Source organism: Cyprinus carpio, chromosome B3 (genome assembly GCF_018340385.1).
Source record: "Cyprinus carpio isolate SPL01 chromosome B3, ASM1834038v1, whole genome shotgun sequence".
Classification (NCBI taxonomy): Eukaryota; Metazoa; Chordata; class Actinopteri; order Cypriniformes; family Cyprinidae; genus Cyprinus; species Cyprinus carpio.
In genome coordinates this window covers 22,625,410-22,640,642 of record NC_056599.1, presented here as the reverse complement: position 1 = coordinate 22,640,642, position 15,233 = coordinate 22,625,410, and the positions used below count along the sequence as shown (strand labels likewise).

Sequence of the window (15,233 nt, the reverse complement as noted above, 5' to 3'; positions counted from 1 at the left end):
TATTCAGCAGTATTTAACTGATGACTGACCAATCAGAATTAAGCATTCCAGAGAGTCTCGTCACCGTTAAGTTGAGTAGTCACCAGATGATTCATGTGATTTTCACTGACTGTGCCCACCACTGCTCAGATATTTACCTTTTAGTTAAAAAGCATTTTACTTTTATGTACTGAATAGCATCTGAGTATTTGCACTTAACACAAACGAGATCCTATGCTATGTGTTGCTCTTTATGGTGCAAACAGTATCTACCGCTATTTGCACAGTGTAAACAACATCTATCTTTTTTTAACACTGTGTAAATAGCTGTTGCCAAAAGTTGTAAGTTGTTCAGAAAGTTTTATCTGTCATTATACATCAATCCACACATACACATGCTAGATTATTAATTAATATGGAGGGGACTTTCCATAGACTTCTACTGTTTTTATAATAAGCTACTAACATTTCCTGTACTCTAACTCTACCCCTGAACTTCACATAAACCTTGATATCCATTCAGACATTATTTTATGTTTATTCATCTTTTTTTCTTCTTCAAATACAGCATTGGCAAGTGATTTCAGACTTTGCAATCAGTGGGATTTTGCTATCAACTGGGACACATCCCTTCCCCACACAGTAGCAAAACCTTTCCCACACACAAGCACACCTGCTTATTTTCATGCGGCAAAATAAGAAGTCAGCGGCCTTGAAAACTGTCATTCACAGCTCACACACAAAACAGCTGCAATCTTCAAAACAAATATGTCCATTCTCACTTTGAGTATCGTGTTCATATTTAAAACACTGCATATATTATACATATTTTGTAACAGTATCAACATGTACTCATCATGTGGAGTCACATCTTCTGCACATGTCTGCGAACACACACACACACACACACACACACACACACTCTCTCACACACTCACACACACACAGACACACGCACACTCAAACACACTGTGTGAATGCACATTCAGTTCCATGTGCTGGAGAGATCCCAGTGACAGAAGGTGCTCACATGCACACACACGAATTCACTGGAGCGAGATATCCGTGCTTATTGATATAACCTAACACTCTGTTTCATAATGATGGAACCAGGCAAATCCATTCTCACTGTCTGCATGCTGACTACAGCCACAAACTCTCTCGCACACAAAGATACGCAAAAGTAAAACATGCACTGTGCAAAACTTCACCAACAGCTTTATCTTGTACAGCTAAGGTCAGTGTAACATTTCCATTATGTGTTTTTTGATACTACACATTGTTTGTATAAAAAAATAAAATAAAATCCACCGCTCTCTGAAAAAAAAAACGCTTTTAGCATGCAACATTGCACTTCAACATGCAAGACAAAAGCGTGGTGCATGAAAGGATGTGTCCACAAGCTAATAAAAACAGAAACAAAAAACGGAAAGGGCGACAAGAGAAAACAAAAAATTAAGATAAATCAAACTAAAACAAAACAAAGGGACATGTTAAAGCAATGACAATAAATAAAATAAACACACAGTAAATGGGGATTAAAAAAATGGAAAAATGAACAAAAATCAAACAAAGACGTGTAATTACATGCCACTACTACAAATAAAACAAACACATGGTGAACGGCAATAAGACAAAACAAAGATATAAAGACAGAGGCAAAATAAAGGGGCGCGACCTCAGGCAAAAACACGTCTCGGTTTGCATATGTCTCACAAGTCACAAAAAGTCAACAGAGTCTGACACTGAAACAACACTATTAAAAGTGACCTATGTGAGTGGCATCAGCTGTCAGTCAAATCCATCCTGGTCCTGACCTATTTTTTTTTCCCAACCAGGTGTGGGAGGTGAAAATCAGACTAAAAGAGAAAGATAAAAACTAAGCATCGAAGGTAAGAAAAGAGAGTGGGTGAAGAGGAGATAAATAAAGGTCAAGGCAAGGATGGTACTTACAGGCTTGAGTTTCTGTTTCAAGCTCATGGTGGCATTCTCTGAGACAGACACACAGAGCACTGACACAGGGAAACACCGCCCTTTCACACTCGCTCTCTTTTTCCTCATGCACGCAAACACACACACACACACACACACACACACACATACTGATAAAGGTGTGGAACGGACGACGGACATCCCATTTGTGTAATAATTAGACTGTGTAGACAGAATATGGATCTGATACAGACACTGCAAAAGAATAACATCTCACACAGACTTTTCATGCTTCTCATCATTTTGTGTCCCTTTTATCATATTACATTATTTGAACTAGTGTAGTCTATGAAATCCCTTTATCTCTGCTTCAGACAACTACAAGATTTTTGTAATCTTGGAAAAACTTTTTGATGACTATATTAACAATATGTTCTAGTGTAAAACAAGTAATAGTAAAATAATGTAAAATCTCCATTTCAGTGAAGAAATTGTAATTGCTTAAGGAAAGTGAATTGTGTGGAGAGTGTAAATGACGCACATGTATTTAACAGTGTCACTGCTGTCTATACTTTGTATGCTTGGCACTGATATTCTGGGATTCAAAATGTCAATGGATTTCCACTCTGCAGCTGCACTGTGGCATGCATATGTCACATGCTTATTTATTCAAATGATTCTGCATATTTACTGCTAAAACATGGAGAAACATAATGCATTTTTACTGAACATGCATAACAACAATTTAAAATGAATATATCTGTATTGAAAGCAGGAAAACTGGACCCTGAATTTCCCCGTCCTTCATAATTTAAGTTTGGGGTCACTAAGATTTTGGATTTATTTATTTATTTTACTAAATACTTTTAATTTGCAGGAATGCATTAAATTGATCAAAAGTTATAGTAAACATTCAGAATGTTAAAAATATATATATTTCAAATAAGCGTTCTTCCGAACTTTCTATTCATAAAACAATCCTGAAAAACTAGTTTGAAGGAATATATGACACTGAAGACTGGAGTAATGGATGCTGAAAATTCAGTTTTGACATTACAGGAATAATTAGGCCTACATTTGAAAATATATGAAAATTGAAAACAGTTATTTTTATTTATTTATGTGTGTGTGTGTGTGTGTGTGTGTGTGTGTGTGTGTGTGTGTGTGTGTGTGTGTGTGTGTGATGTGCTGCCCATGCAATTGCCCTTTGTGGGATTAATAAAGAAGTAAACTAAACTAAAGACTTCTTTCAAAAACATTTTCAAAATCTTCCCGACCCATATCTTTTCAGTGGTACAGTGTACATTTTTGGGGCTTTTTTCACCATATTTTTTTATTGCAAAATTGTACACAATAAGACAGGGAACATCCAACAACATAAGGCACATCCCTATCATTTTTTCCCCCATATTAATGGACAGGACAATAGGAGACAGGAAACAATGGTAAATGAGGGGAACAAAACTGTTCATGACTTTTCCATGACCTCGCTAATATTTCTAGTTTTGTCTGTGATTCTAGGAATCCACATATCTGTGAAATTCATGCTCATACTTCATGAATGCTCCTCACATGCAGACTGGTCTACTAAAAACAGTGCAGCTGGTCACATAACTAGGTACGTCATGTTATGTAGACAAATCAGTAGCGACAAAGATCAATGCAGATGATCATTTCCCTTCTTGCTCAGTGTCGAATCGAAGTCCAATTATCAAGCCAGGAATTGCCTGTTACAGTTGTACCTCAGGATGTAATGCCAGACAACAGACCATACCATAACATCAAGCAAATGTTCAACCGCTCATATGCAAGCTTTACTCTAATTACCTACACTGGCAGCTTCAAAATGACTTAATTAATGCATTAAAAGAAAGCTAAAATGCAAAATGGTTTGTGTGATGGTAAGGGATAGAATCTAAATATACAAACTAAAGAAATGTTGTACAAACAAACATATTGTAGCAGAAAGAGAAAGAGCGAGCAAGAGTGAGAATGAGAGAGTAAGTATGGAGGGCCAGAGAAAGAGAGTGTGTTTGCGTGCAGACTTATCACAGATGTGTGTGTGAGTAGAGAAACAGACAGTCAGTGTCTCTTTGGCCTCTGCCACTGCCACTGCCCTCTACTTCCATTAGCCCTAGAAGCCAAGGTCACCAGCAGAGAGCAACCACACACACACACAAACACACAGCAAATGCTCTTAATATTCTCAAAACGCAGTTTAAACAAAAGCCGGATCAACAAATCTGAGGACATACATGTCAGTCCAAAGAAGATGTTGATTTCGATATTTTGAGAAATGTATGTTTTTGGTCCATATATAATGGAAGACAACGGAATACAAAGTGTTTGGTTAGCAACATTCTTTAAAGTCAAAGTTTGGAACAACATGAGAGTGAGTGAAAGACGACAGGATTTTCATTTTGGGTGAACTATCCCTTAAAATAGAAGTTTGTGAACTTACTCAAGTATATCAAGACTTTTTGAAAAATATAATAAAATACTGTATTTAAAAAGTTTGTACTGACAATTAGGAAGAATGGGGAAACTTTAAGATCACCTGTGAAAATGTGTCATACGCTGCATTAAAAGCTGATGACTGACACGCACACACACACACAGACTTTATGATAGGAATGTGCAAGCTGGCAGTAGATTTGTCAGCATGATTGATTTTTCCACTGGTAGGACAACACAGTCTCCCACGTGTGTCCATAGAGAGAGACGTCACCAATACAATCTCTTTCTCTCCGTCATTTCCATGTCTTTCTTTGATTCTTCTTCTCTCTCTGCTGTACTGCACCCCTCCTTTTTGTATATTTGTACTACTTTATCTCTAAACTTTGAAGGCACTCGCAGATTGTACAGATCACCTTTCAGACTTTTATATGAACCATGGCAAATCTTTGCAGTCATTATGTGAAATACATAACGTGCAGTAACTTAAACGCATAAGCATGTAGTCCAGTATACCCAGTACACTGCAATAATCCCACAGAAAACACAGGGGTAGAAAAGAGTGTCAGTGTGAGTCTGTTCCCTACACAACAGCCAAATAAGCTCTGCCCACATCAGCACAGGACTCAGTGGTCTCTATATATAGGTCACTTAACTGACCTGTGTGGCGATGTTACAAAATACTAAATCATGTAGATGATGTCAACAACCTTTTCACTGCCTGAGGAGGACTGGTGAAAGCTTTTGTTATGTCAGCTTGTGCAGTTCTTTTTGTTTGTGAGTGTGTGTCTACATTTAAAAAGATGATAAATCTTGATATCTATCTATCTATCATCTAGATGTGTGTATATATATATATCATCACCTCATCGGGTGTGCATTATTTTTCTAATAATTCAACGGCCTTTCGTCAATTATTCCTTACATATATAAGTTTTTAATCGCAATTAAAAAGTAAAATAAAAGTTTTTGTGTACATAAAATATGTGTGTACTGTGTATATTTATTATGTATATATAAATACACACACATGCATGTATATATCACAGAAAAATATGTTATGTTTATATTTTAAATACATTTATATATAATAGAAATTAAATGAATATAAATATATACATGTAAATACATACTCTTTGTGTGCATATTTATACATGCATAATAATAATAGAAAAGTACACACATATATATTATGTAAACTATTTTTTTTATTATTTTGAATGTTTTTAAACACAATTAATCATTTGACAGCACTAATATATATATAGTAATGGCCAAAGTTATTGGAATACTAGTATTTTCAGAACAGAACAAACTGAGACAGACTAAATCCAGAAGAACTGTGGCAATGTCTCCAAGATGCTTCAAGAGACCTGCCTGCAAAGCTCCCTGAAAATCTATGCACAAGTGCACAGAGGGCAAACACTGCTTTAAACACCAAGAATGGTCAAACCAAATGTTGATTTATTTAGTTAATAGAAGTTAATTGATAAAATAATGTATGACATTATTTTTGACAGAATCCTTATTTTACAGGCTAGTCCCTAAAACTTTTATCAGTACGGTAGCTTTGCAGGTAGGTCTCTTGAAGCATCTTGGAGACATTGCCACAGTTCTTGTGGATTGAGTCTGTCTCAGTTTGTTCTGTTTCTTCTTGTAATCTCAGACAGACTGATGATCAGATCAGATCTCTGTGGAGCACTGGCTGTTGTCAGAGTCTACACTGCAGCAAAAGATGACTTAAAACCATTTTTAAGCTGGTGAAAATACTAGTGTTTTAATAATTATGGCCACCACTGTATATATAGAGAGAGCGGGTAAAATATACGTCACCATTTTTCCCAGTAAATAGGTGCTGTTGACATGAAATTTTCACCAGATGTAGGTAACAACCCAAGTAATCCATATTTACAAAGAAAACAAAACAAATAAGTTCAGAACTTAAATTTTTAATTATGTGTCATAAAATAGAATGATCCAGGGAAAAAGTATTGAACTACTGAAATGTATTTAATACTTTGTACAAAAGCCTCTGTTGGTAATGACAGCTTCAAGACACCTCCTGTACAGAGAAACTAGTGGCATGCATTGCTCAGGTGTGCTCATTTTTGCCCATTCTTCCACACAAACAGTCTTCAAATCTTGAAGGCTCTGTGGGTGTCTTCTATGAACACTGTTCTTTAGTTCTTGTTATCTATTGGATTTTTCTATTGGCTGGGCCATTCTAGCAGCTTCAACTTCATTTTCTGAAACCAACTGAGTTTCCTTGGCTGTGTTTGGGATCATTATCTTGCTGAAATGTCCACCCTTGTTTCATCTTCATCATCCTGGTACTGTAGGTGTCGGGACTGAACCAGCAAATATCAATTTCCACTGACTAGGGGCAGGATTGCTTTCTAATTACTGATAGATTTCACCTGGTGTCTTGGCTTTCCATGCCTTTTTGCACCTCCCTTTCTTCATGTGTTCAATACTTTTTCCCTGTGTCATTCTACTTTATTACACAGAACTTCATTTCTGAACTTATTTGTTTTGTTTTCTTTGTATGTACAGATTACTTGGGTTGTTTCCGACATCTGGTGAAAATTTCAATACTTAACAGTTAATAGTACTTAATAGTAATAGTTCAATATTTATTTTACCCGCTGTATATATATGATTGTTTCTTTTTAAATGTAGAATTTCATTAAACATTAAAATGACAAAGTTAATATATTACATATGAAGAAAAGTATAAAGTTTATCTGTCTGTCCTCAAGACCTATCAAACCATAAAATGTCAAGACTTTTTAAACACTTAGACAAGGCTTTGTCAAGCCATAATCATTTTGTCTTCATAGACTTACATTGTATAGATTACATTGCATGTGACAGTGAAGACTTTTATATTGTTGCACAAAAGATCTATTCCATTTTTTTATTTATTTCAACATATATAATAATCAGAAATGTTACTCGAGCAGTAAATCAGCATATTAGAGTGATTTCTGAAGGATCATGTGACACTGAAGACTGAAGTAATAACAGCTTTACATCACAGGAATAAATTACATTACAAATATAAATATATTTATTAAAATATATTAAAATAGAAAACAATCAATTCATTGTTTCAAATTGTTGTAATAGTTCACAATATCAGAGTTTTACTGTATTTTTGAGGAAATAATACAGTCTTGGTTAACATAAGAGACTTATTTCAAAAACCTGAAAAAAATCTTTCCAACCCCAAAACTTTTGAACAGTAGCATATGTATCAAATATCATATGATAATTGGAATTAATAAGTTTGGTTCATTGCCACCCTAGTGAAAAAAATATATATATATTAAATGTATTTGAAATATATTTATTTCATGCTAAGTACACTACAAATACATTTTTATATTTTTGTAACTTAAAATGTCCTGCAATTGTACTTTTAGTATACTAAACTGGTATACTTAAATTCTGCTAAATTAAAAAAATCTAATTTTGTACTTAATGCACAGTAATTGTGCAGAAGTAGTGCTGAAGTACAATGAAATATTTACTTAGTAAAGTGGAACTATTGCAGGCATATTTCAGGTACACTTTATATATTTTGCATTTAAAATCATACAATCCTCATCAAAAGTGACATTAAAACAAATTTTACACTTAATATTAAGAAAAGTGTTTTGTGCACAAGTAATATGCCAAGTAAAGTTTAATTATAATTAAGTCTCAAGTTAGCTGTCAGTAAATATGTGTATAGATTTGAACTATATTTAGCATGAAATAAATGTATTTTAAATATATTACTTTTTTACTAGGGCACACTGTGCATAAAATATTATTCATTCAATTATTTGGCTTTTTTAAATCTCAAGTTGTATATTGACAACACCATAAATAAATAGGGTTAAATGACAAAATCTCTAGGCCTCACTAAGTGAACAAAAAGCTAAGAAACAATATCCTGAATCTGCTATATACACTTGCATGAAATACGAGGATGAGCTGTCAAGTACTTATTATGGTACCTGCGTGACTTGAGTGACCTTTTCCGAGACGTTCTGTGTGCGGTCTTTAATCTTGCTGGGCGCTATGATCTCGATCTCTGTGGGGGAAGGTGGTCTGAGGCGGTCTGAGCCGAAGGATATCGTCACCTGAGGGATGCGGTGCCGCATCAAATCAGAGTCTGAGGTGGAGTTCAAGTTACTGGGCTTCAGATCTGAAAAATAAAAATCACACCAATTAAATCAGCCATCAAAACATCAATATGGTGTTTGATTAAAACAATGTCATGTCATGTGACCTGCACTACCATCCTGCATGCGTCTGCCAATTACAGTGCCAGTAATGTCACTATTTGTGTATGCAATAATGAAAAAGTGTTCATTTAGACCTATGAGTCATACGGACACCTGTATAATGACAGAACACACTATTTAGAGCTCATGCTCATGCGCACACACATGCATAGCGGCGGGCACATCAGGGCTGGCTGTGGGTAATCACAGTCACACAAATGCATTGATTAGGACTACAGCTACAGAAATAGGCCTGTCAGGCCGCCACATGTGACCGTTTCACCGGGGAACCAACAAGCCTTACACCCAGAGACTTAAATGTTGCAATTTAACATGTCCGAATGGAGCGCTTTGTGCTGCTTTTTGGAGTTGCTCCACAGACTCCATTAGAAAAGGATACTAGCTCATTTATATTCAATGCTTTGCCATTTTAGGCTTATTGGTTTTAATCGGACTTATGTAGTCAAGGATAAATTCAAATATAACACTGAATTTCCATTGAAAGCACATCCTGTACTCAGCCATGGTAGTCCTGTTCAATGCTAATGGACGTGTCTAATCACAACAGAGACCAGAGAGACAATCAAACAGGGCCGCCTGCAGTATTAAGCTATTAAGCCAAGGAAACAGACAATAATGTTTATGTGTTCTCCACTGTAGAAGGCTGTTATAGGCAAAGAGCTCAAGTTGGTTAATATACTGACACAGTATCTATGGATGACTGAATATGTTGTGCCACATTGGAAAGTCAAACTATGGAAGTTGGAATCCATCAAAAAAATTGGATAGTGTATTCCTACAGAATATACTATAGATAACTAAGGTGTGGAAACGGGACGCTAAATAAATTGTTGAATGAGATTTTCCTTTTAACAAATATCATTTTATGCCAAAAAACTAATCCAACAATATTTCTTATTTAAACCATTACATTATAGAGTATTTCTATGAGGGAAATTGTGCTTTGTCTTTTGATTATAGCATCCTCCTAAAACCAATGTTTAAGAGAAATTTCTTTGTTTGATAGTTGCAATTTAAAAGCACTTCCTTTTAAAGGATTACTATGGAGAAGAAAACTTGAGAAGAAAGAAAACCTCATGTAAAATAACTTTTTTTCGTAAATTATGGCTTTGTATTGTCTGTTTTTCTTGGTCATTTTATACATGAACCCATGTTAAGCGTTTTATATCCCCATTACAAAACATCTGATGATCTAGAACAAATGCGAGTGAGGTTTAGAGATACAATCCTATATCTGATGACTATTACTTGGTAAACAGAGAATCACGAGTTGAATTTTTTTTTTTTTTTTACATCTAAATAAACTTCTTTTAACCTGTGATATCCCTAGAGAAAAATAAATATACTAAAAAGTATTCGAAATACATTAATTTCATGCTAAGTATCCTCCAAAAACATTTACATATTTATGTACTTGATAAAAACACTCTGCAGTTGTACTTTTGGTATACTAAACTCGAAAAACTAATTTCGTACTTGCACTATAATTGATCGGAAGTAGTGCTGAAGTCCAATTTTAGGCTTAATACTAAGAAATGTGCAGTGTACACAAGCAGTACTCCAAATAAAGTTGTTGAATTATAATTTTTATATCAATAAGTCTAGAGCGATATGTCAGTAAATATGCTAATAGATTTGAACTATATGTTCAAATAATTCATGTATGAAATAAATGTATTTTAAATATATGACTTTTTTACTAGGGTGAGAGCAAACCACACAAAGACAGGATGTTACACTTGCCTTGAGATATTTTTTACCCTTGCACTGTCTGATAATGTATAAATGATAAAGTTTTGCACACAGTCAGTGTTTGTGACAGTATGTTGTTTACTAGAGGAGTGCAAGCACAAACACTCATACCGCTCCACTGGTCCCTCATGCCGTCGATGTCGTGCAGCGAGGAGGCCCGGCGCAGGCTGCGCACGCTCTCTCTGGAGTGGCTGTGTTTGAGAGGGGGTCCGCTGGGCTCTAGCCGGTCTGAGGGCCGTGTGAGTGGGGATGAGAAGCTGCATGTGGAGGGGGTCTGCTGAATCAGGGCCTGGGTCTCTGATTTCAAACAGCTGTCTGGAGACATCTGGAGGTCTTTCAAAGCCACCTCCTCATGAGAGGGCTGCAGGACACAGAGGGGAGCTGTAGATGATGTGTCTGTGGCAATATGAACTCGGATGCTTGTCGCATATGCACACATGTACCTGTAGGTAGTCCACCACCACTCCCTCAAAGTGGTCCGTAGGGAGGGATGGCTGCCGCTTGACACGCAGAGAGGGCATTCGCAGCCTCATCTTACGTTTCTGACCTGATACACAAACATAAGGTTAAATAATCCAAGGGGAATATGTTTTTGCTCAAAGCTCAGGAGACATAACTGGTGAGTTCTTGTCTTTCTAATCATACCAGACATATGTGAGCTCAGTGCGAGGTGCTGATGAGATCTCTCTAAAACTTTAGGGAAGACACATTTGAGACTACTAGGGTCTTTTCTCTGGAAGAAAACCTATGAAGCAGGAGAAGACCTTTTCTCTCCATTTAAATACATTGCTGTATAGGAGATTTTCTTTCCTGCAGAATATACTATAGAATACTAAGGTGTGGAAATGGGATGCTAAATAAATTGTTACCAACCTAAGATGCTCCCTGTAATAAATGGAGAGTTGCATTTGATATGTAATAAATTTTACATTTATTGGATAAATAAACATACTACTGCTACTACTAATACTAATAAAAAAATAATCATTTATTTTTACTATATTTATTTATTTATTTATTTATATATATTCAATTTTATTTTTAGATTTTTATTGTTATAAAATTATTATTTTTTATTAAACATATCTGATTAATAAAAACATTAAAAAAGTATTATTCACAATTTAATAATAATAATAAACATTTATATATTTAAAACAAAAAGCTTATACATTACATACATTACTAGTAATAAATGTAAAAAATACATTATATAACTTGAAATATTTATGAAATATAATTATATATTTCATTAATTACAATAACAACAACAATAATAATAATAATAATAATTATATAATTATATTTAATAATAATAATTATAATTAATTCTAAAAATTTAATTGTCCATTTATAATTAAATATAATGATAATTATTTATATTTGTAAAAACAAATAAAAAGAACTTCATACATTAAGAAACTTGTATATTTCCTTTATTATTATTAAATTTATAGTTATTTATGTCAGCAAAATGTCTCATAGTTTCTAATATAAAAGTTAAAGCAACCAAAATTTGACACCATCTTTATCAAATGCTGCCTCTGGCTACACCTACACACGGACCGTCACACCAAGCACAGCAGTCAATGTGTTTACCTTATAAGGCTGTTACAGTAAGGGCCAGAATCTCTCCCACACACAGAGAAAGGGGGACACGCACCTGCCTGTAGCCAGCTGTGTGTCATTCGCTGTTTGATGCCACCTTTTTTCGTGGATGGGTCTAAAAGCTCCTGGAAGTTTAGGATGAACATGATTACGACTCCTTCCTCGTTCTTTACTGGAACAACATCAACCAAACATGGCCTACATGTCCCTGAAAGGCCGAGACACACACACACACACACACACACACACACACACACACACACACACACAGGAGAGAAAGAGAATGAACCGAGTGACAGAGACAACAGCAAGCAAAGAGGTTTGAGTACAAAATACAGCACAAGTATAGTTTAGTTTTCATGAAGAGCTGTTATAAATACCAATGTGAGGGCTGTGAGTAGTCCAAACACATTCACACTTACACAAACACACAATAAAACTCCCACACACAGGTGCTGCAGTTCGGGGGGGTCTGAAATCCATTATTATAAGAAAACATAAATTTATTAAACAGGGGAGACCATGGATTGCTGTAACACATTTCTTCAGGGTCTGTGTAAATTTTTTTTTATTTTTTTTTTACACGTGATATTGATATAAAGTTCCCATATTTATCTACATATTTAAAAAAGTAAAAAAATCTACAACTCATTCTAAAACTATTTCAAGTTTAAAGAGCACTGCCATTAGCACTCCTAAAAATGAAAGAAAAAGAATGAAAAATAAAAGAAAATCATAATGCCATTCACCATTTCCACCCTTGTTTCCTTTCAAACATTTTCAGCAAATACGATTTTAAACATTTATCTATCCATCCATCCATTCTGCAAAATTATCTATAGGGTTACACACACACAAACATAAACTAACAACTCACTCTAGATAATGACAAATATATTTTGTGTATGTTTGTTGACCCACTAGAAGAGTTTTGGACAACCTTCCCTGTCTGTGAAACTATTAAGTAAGGATGCATAAAATGTATCAAAAGTAATTAAAAACATCTATAATGTTATCAAAAAATTCACACAAATGCTGTTCTGTTCTGTTCAGAAAGTCAACATATAATAAAAAAAAAAGAAGAAGGAAAACTGTTTTCACAAAAATATTAAGCTTCACAACTGTTTTCAACATTGATAATAGTACAAATACATGTTTCTTGAGAAATATTCAGCATATTAGAATGATATCTGAAGGATCATGTGACTGGAGTAGTAATACTTAAAAATTCAGCTTTGTCATCACAGAAAATAAAATACACTTTGATATATATTAAAATAGAAAACAGGTATTTTAAATCGTAATAATATTTCACAATATTACTATTTTTACTGTATTTTTGAACAAATAAATGCAGCCTTGATGAGCATAAGAGGCTTACTTAAAAATCTTACCCAGCCCAAACAGATTAAACAGTAGAGTAGATGAAAAGCTTGTGTGGATGATTATCTCAAAGTAAAGTCCAGCTACTAATTCAGATGACAGCAGTTCTGCCTTTTAACATTCACCCCCGGTTCCTGTATGAGCGATTTCACCCGAGGATCATTTCTAATTGGTTAAACTCCCTAGTTTCAAACCTCTCAGACAAACACACAGATGCACAGAGAACATGTAGAGGTCACTTATATTTTGGCTATGAGGCTTTAATGATAAACTCTCTTTATGACACACTGCTCAAGAGAAATCAAAACGTCATGTGTTGTACTTTTAACCCAGACACGACAATGAACAGAAAGGCAATAAAGGAGACAAATGATGAAACCAAAGTAAAGACAACGCAGAGCAGCGAGGAAGAGTCGCAGGAATGAGAAAGGAGTGACTGGAAGGAGGACAGAAAAACCGGAGAAAGAACAGCATGATTAAAGTCAGCCAGACCCCCCTCAGCTCTTGACTAAAGCAGGCCATCAACCACTCTAAATATAGACCCTGCCCTCACACACACACACACTGCTGTTCAGTCTCCAGCTCAACCGTGACACAGTTCAAAACGCTGTATCCACTAAAAATATGTGATGGATAAAAAGAACAGAGAGACGGCAACACGTGTGAGCGTGTGCATGTCAGCCTATGCGTGCATCTGAGCTCAGTGCATTCGTTTAGTGATAGCCGTGTGAGTCTCTGGAGTCCTGTTGTCATGGTAATGTTATCAGCGCACCGCTTCCTGGGCCGAAGGAACACCTGTCTACTTTCTAGCTGAGTTACAAATGCACAAACACTGGCTTAACGACGTGCAGCCAGCAACTCCATTCATCTCTTCCTGTCTAGAAAGACTAAATACATGAGGGATGGGTGGCTCTGCTAGACAGACAGGCCCTCAGCTGGTCTCTGTATTAAAGGGAATGTTCACCCAAATATGATAATTCTGTCATTACTCGTTCCAAACCCGTAAGACCTTTGGTCATCTTCTTAACACAAATTAAGATATTTTAGATGAAATCCGAGAGCTTTCTGACCCCGCATAGACAGCAACTCAACTATCACGTTGAAGGCCCAGAAAGGTAGTAAAGACATTGTTAAAATAGTCCATGTGACATCAGGGGTTCAAACATAATCTTATGAAGCTATGAGAATAATTTTTGTGCGCAAAGAATACAAAAGTAATCTCTGCAGTGCATTCCTAAAAAGTATTCTCATAGCGCCATAACATTTCGATTGAACCACTGATGTCACATGGACTATTTTAATGATGTCCATACTACCTTTCTGGGACTTCAGTGTAGTTGAGTAGGTAGTTGAGTTGAGTTGAGTTGCTGTCTATGGAGGGTCTGAGAGCTCTCGGATTTCATCAAAAATATCTTAATTTGGGTTCCGAAGATGAAAGGTCTTACGGGTTTGGAATGACATGAGGCTGAGTAATTAATGACCAAATTTTCATTTTTTGGTGAACTATCACTTTAAGCCTTTCCACCAAAGAGTTAATCTGTGTGTTTATGTCTGTGTATGAATGTAATGGAACAGAGTGTCTGAAACTGAAGATAACATCAAAGGGATGATGTGTAGATATGAAACATTTTGACAACAAATGTTGTAAACAGTTGTGCTGCTTAATATTTTTGTGAAAACATTTTTTTAGGATTGTTTGATAAATATAAAGTTTAGAATAACATTTATGAAAGTAAAGAACATCATTTTTTATAACATTATAAATGTCTTTACTGCCACTTTTAATCAATTTAATGCATCTTGCTGAATTACATTGTTAATTTAAAAACA

The 15,233-nt window shown here is 35.3% G+C and overlaps 1 protein-coding gene across 1 annotated transcript in view; it reads right to left on the bottom strand.

Moving 5' to 3' along the window:
- Nucleotides 1–15,233, bottom strand: part of LOC109111839 (potassium voltage-gated channel subfamily H member 6-like) — a 34,811-nt gene that overhangs the window by 14,562 nt on the left and 5,016 nt on the right. The window contains 4 exon segments of the mRNA XM_042720291.1: nt 8,370–8,560; nt 10,524–10,773; nt 10,856–10,959; nt 12,076–12,228. Coding sequence (XP_042576225.1) covers nt 8,370–8,560; nt 10,524–10,773; nt 10,856–10,959; nt 12,076–12,228 — 698 coding nt within the window.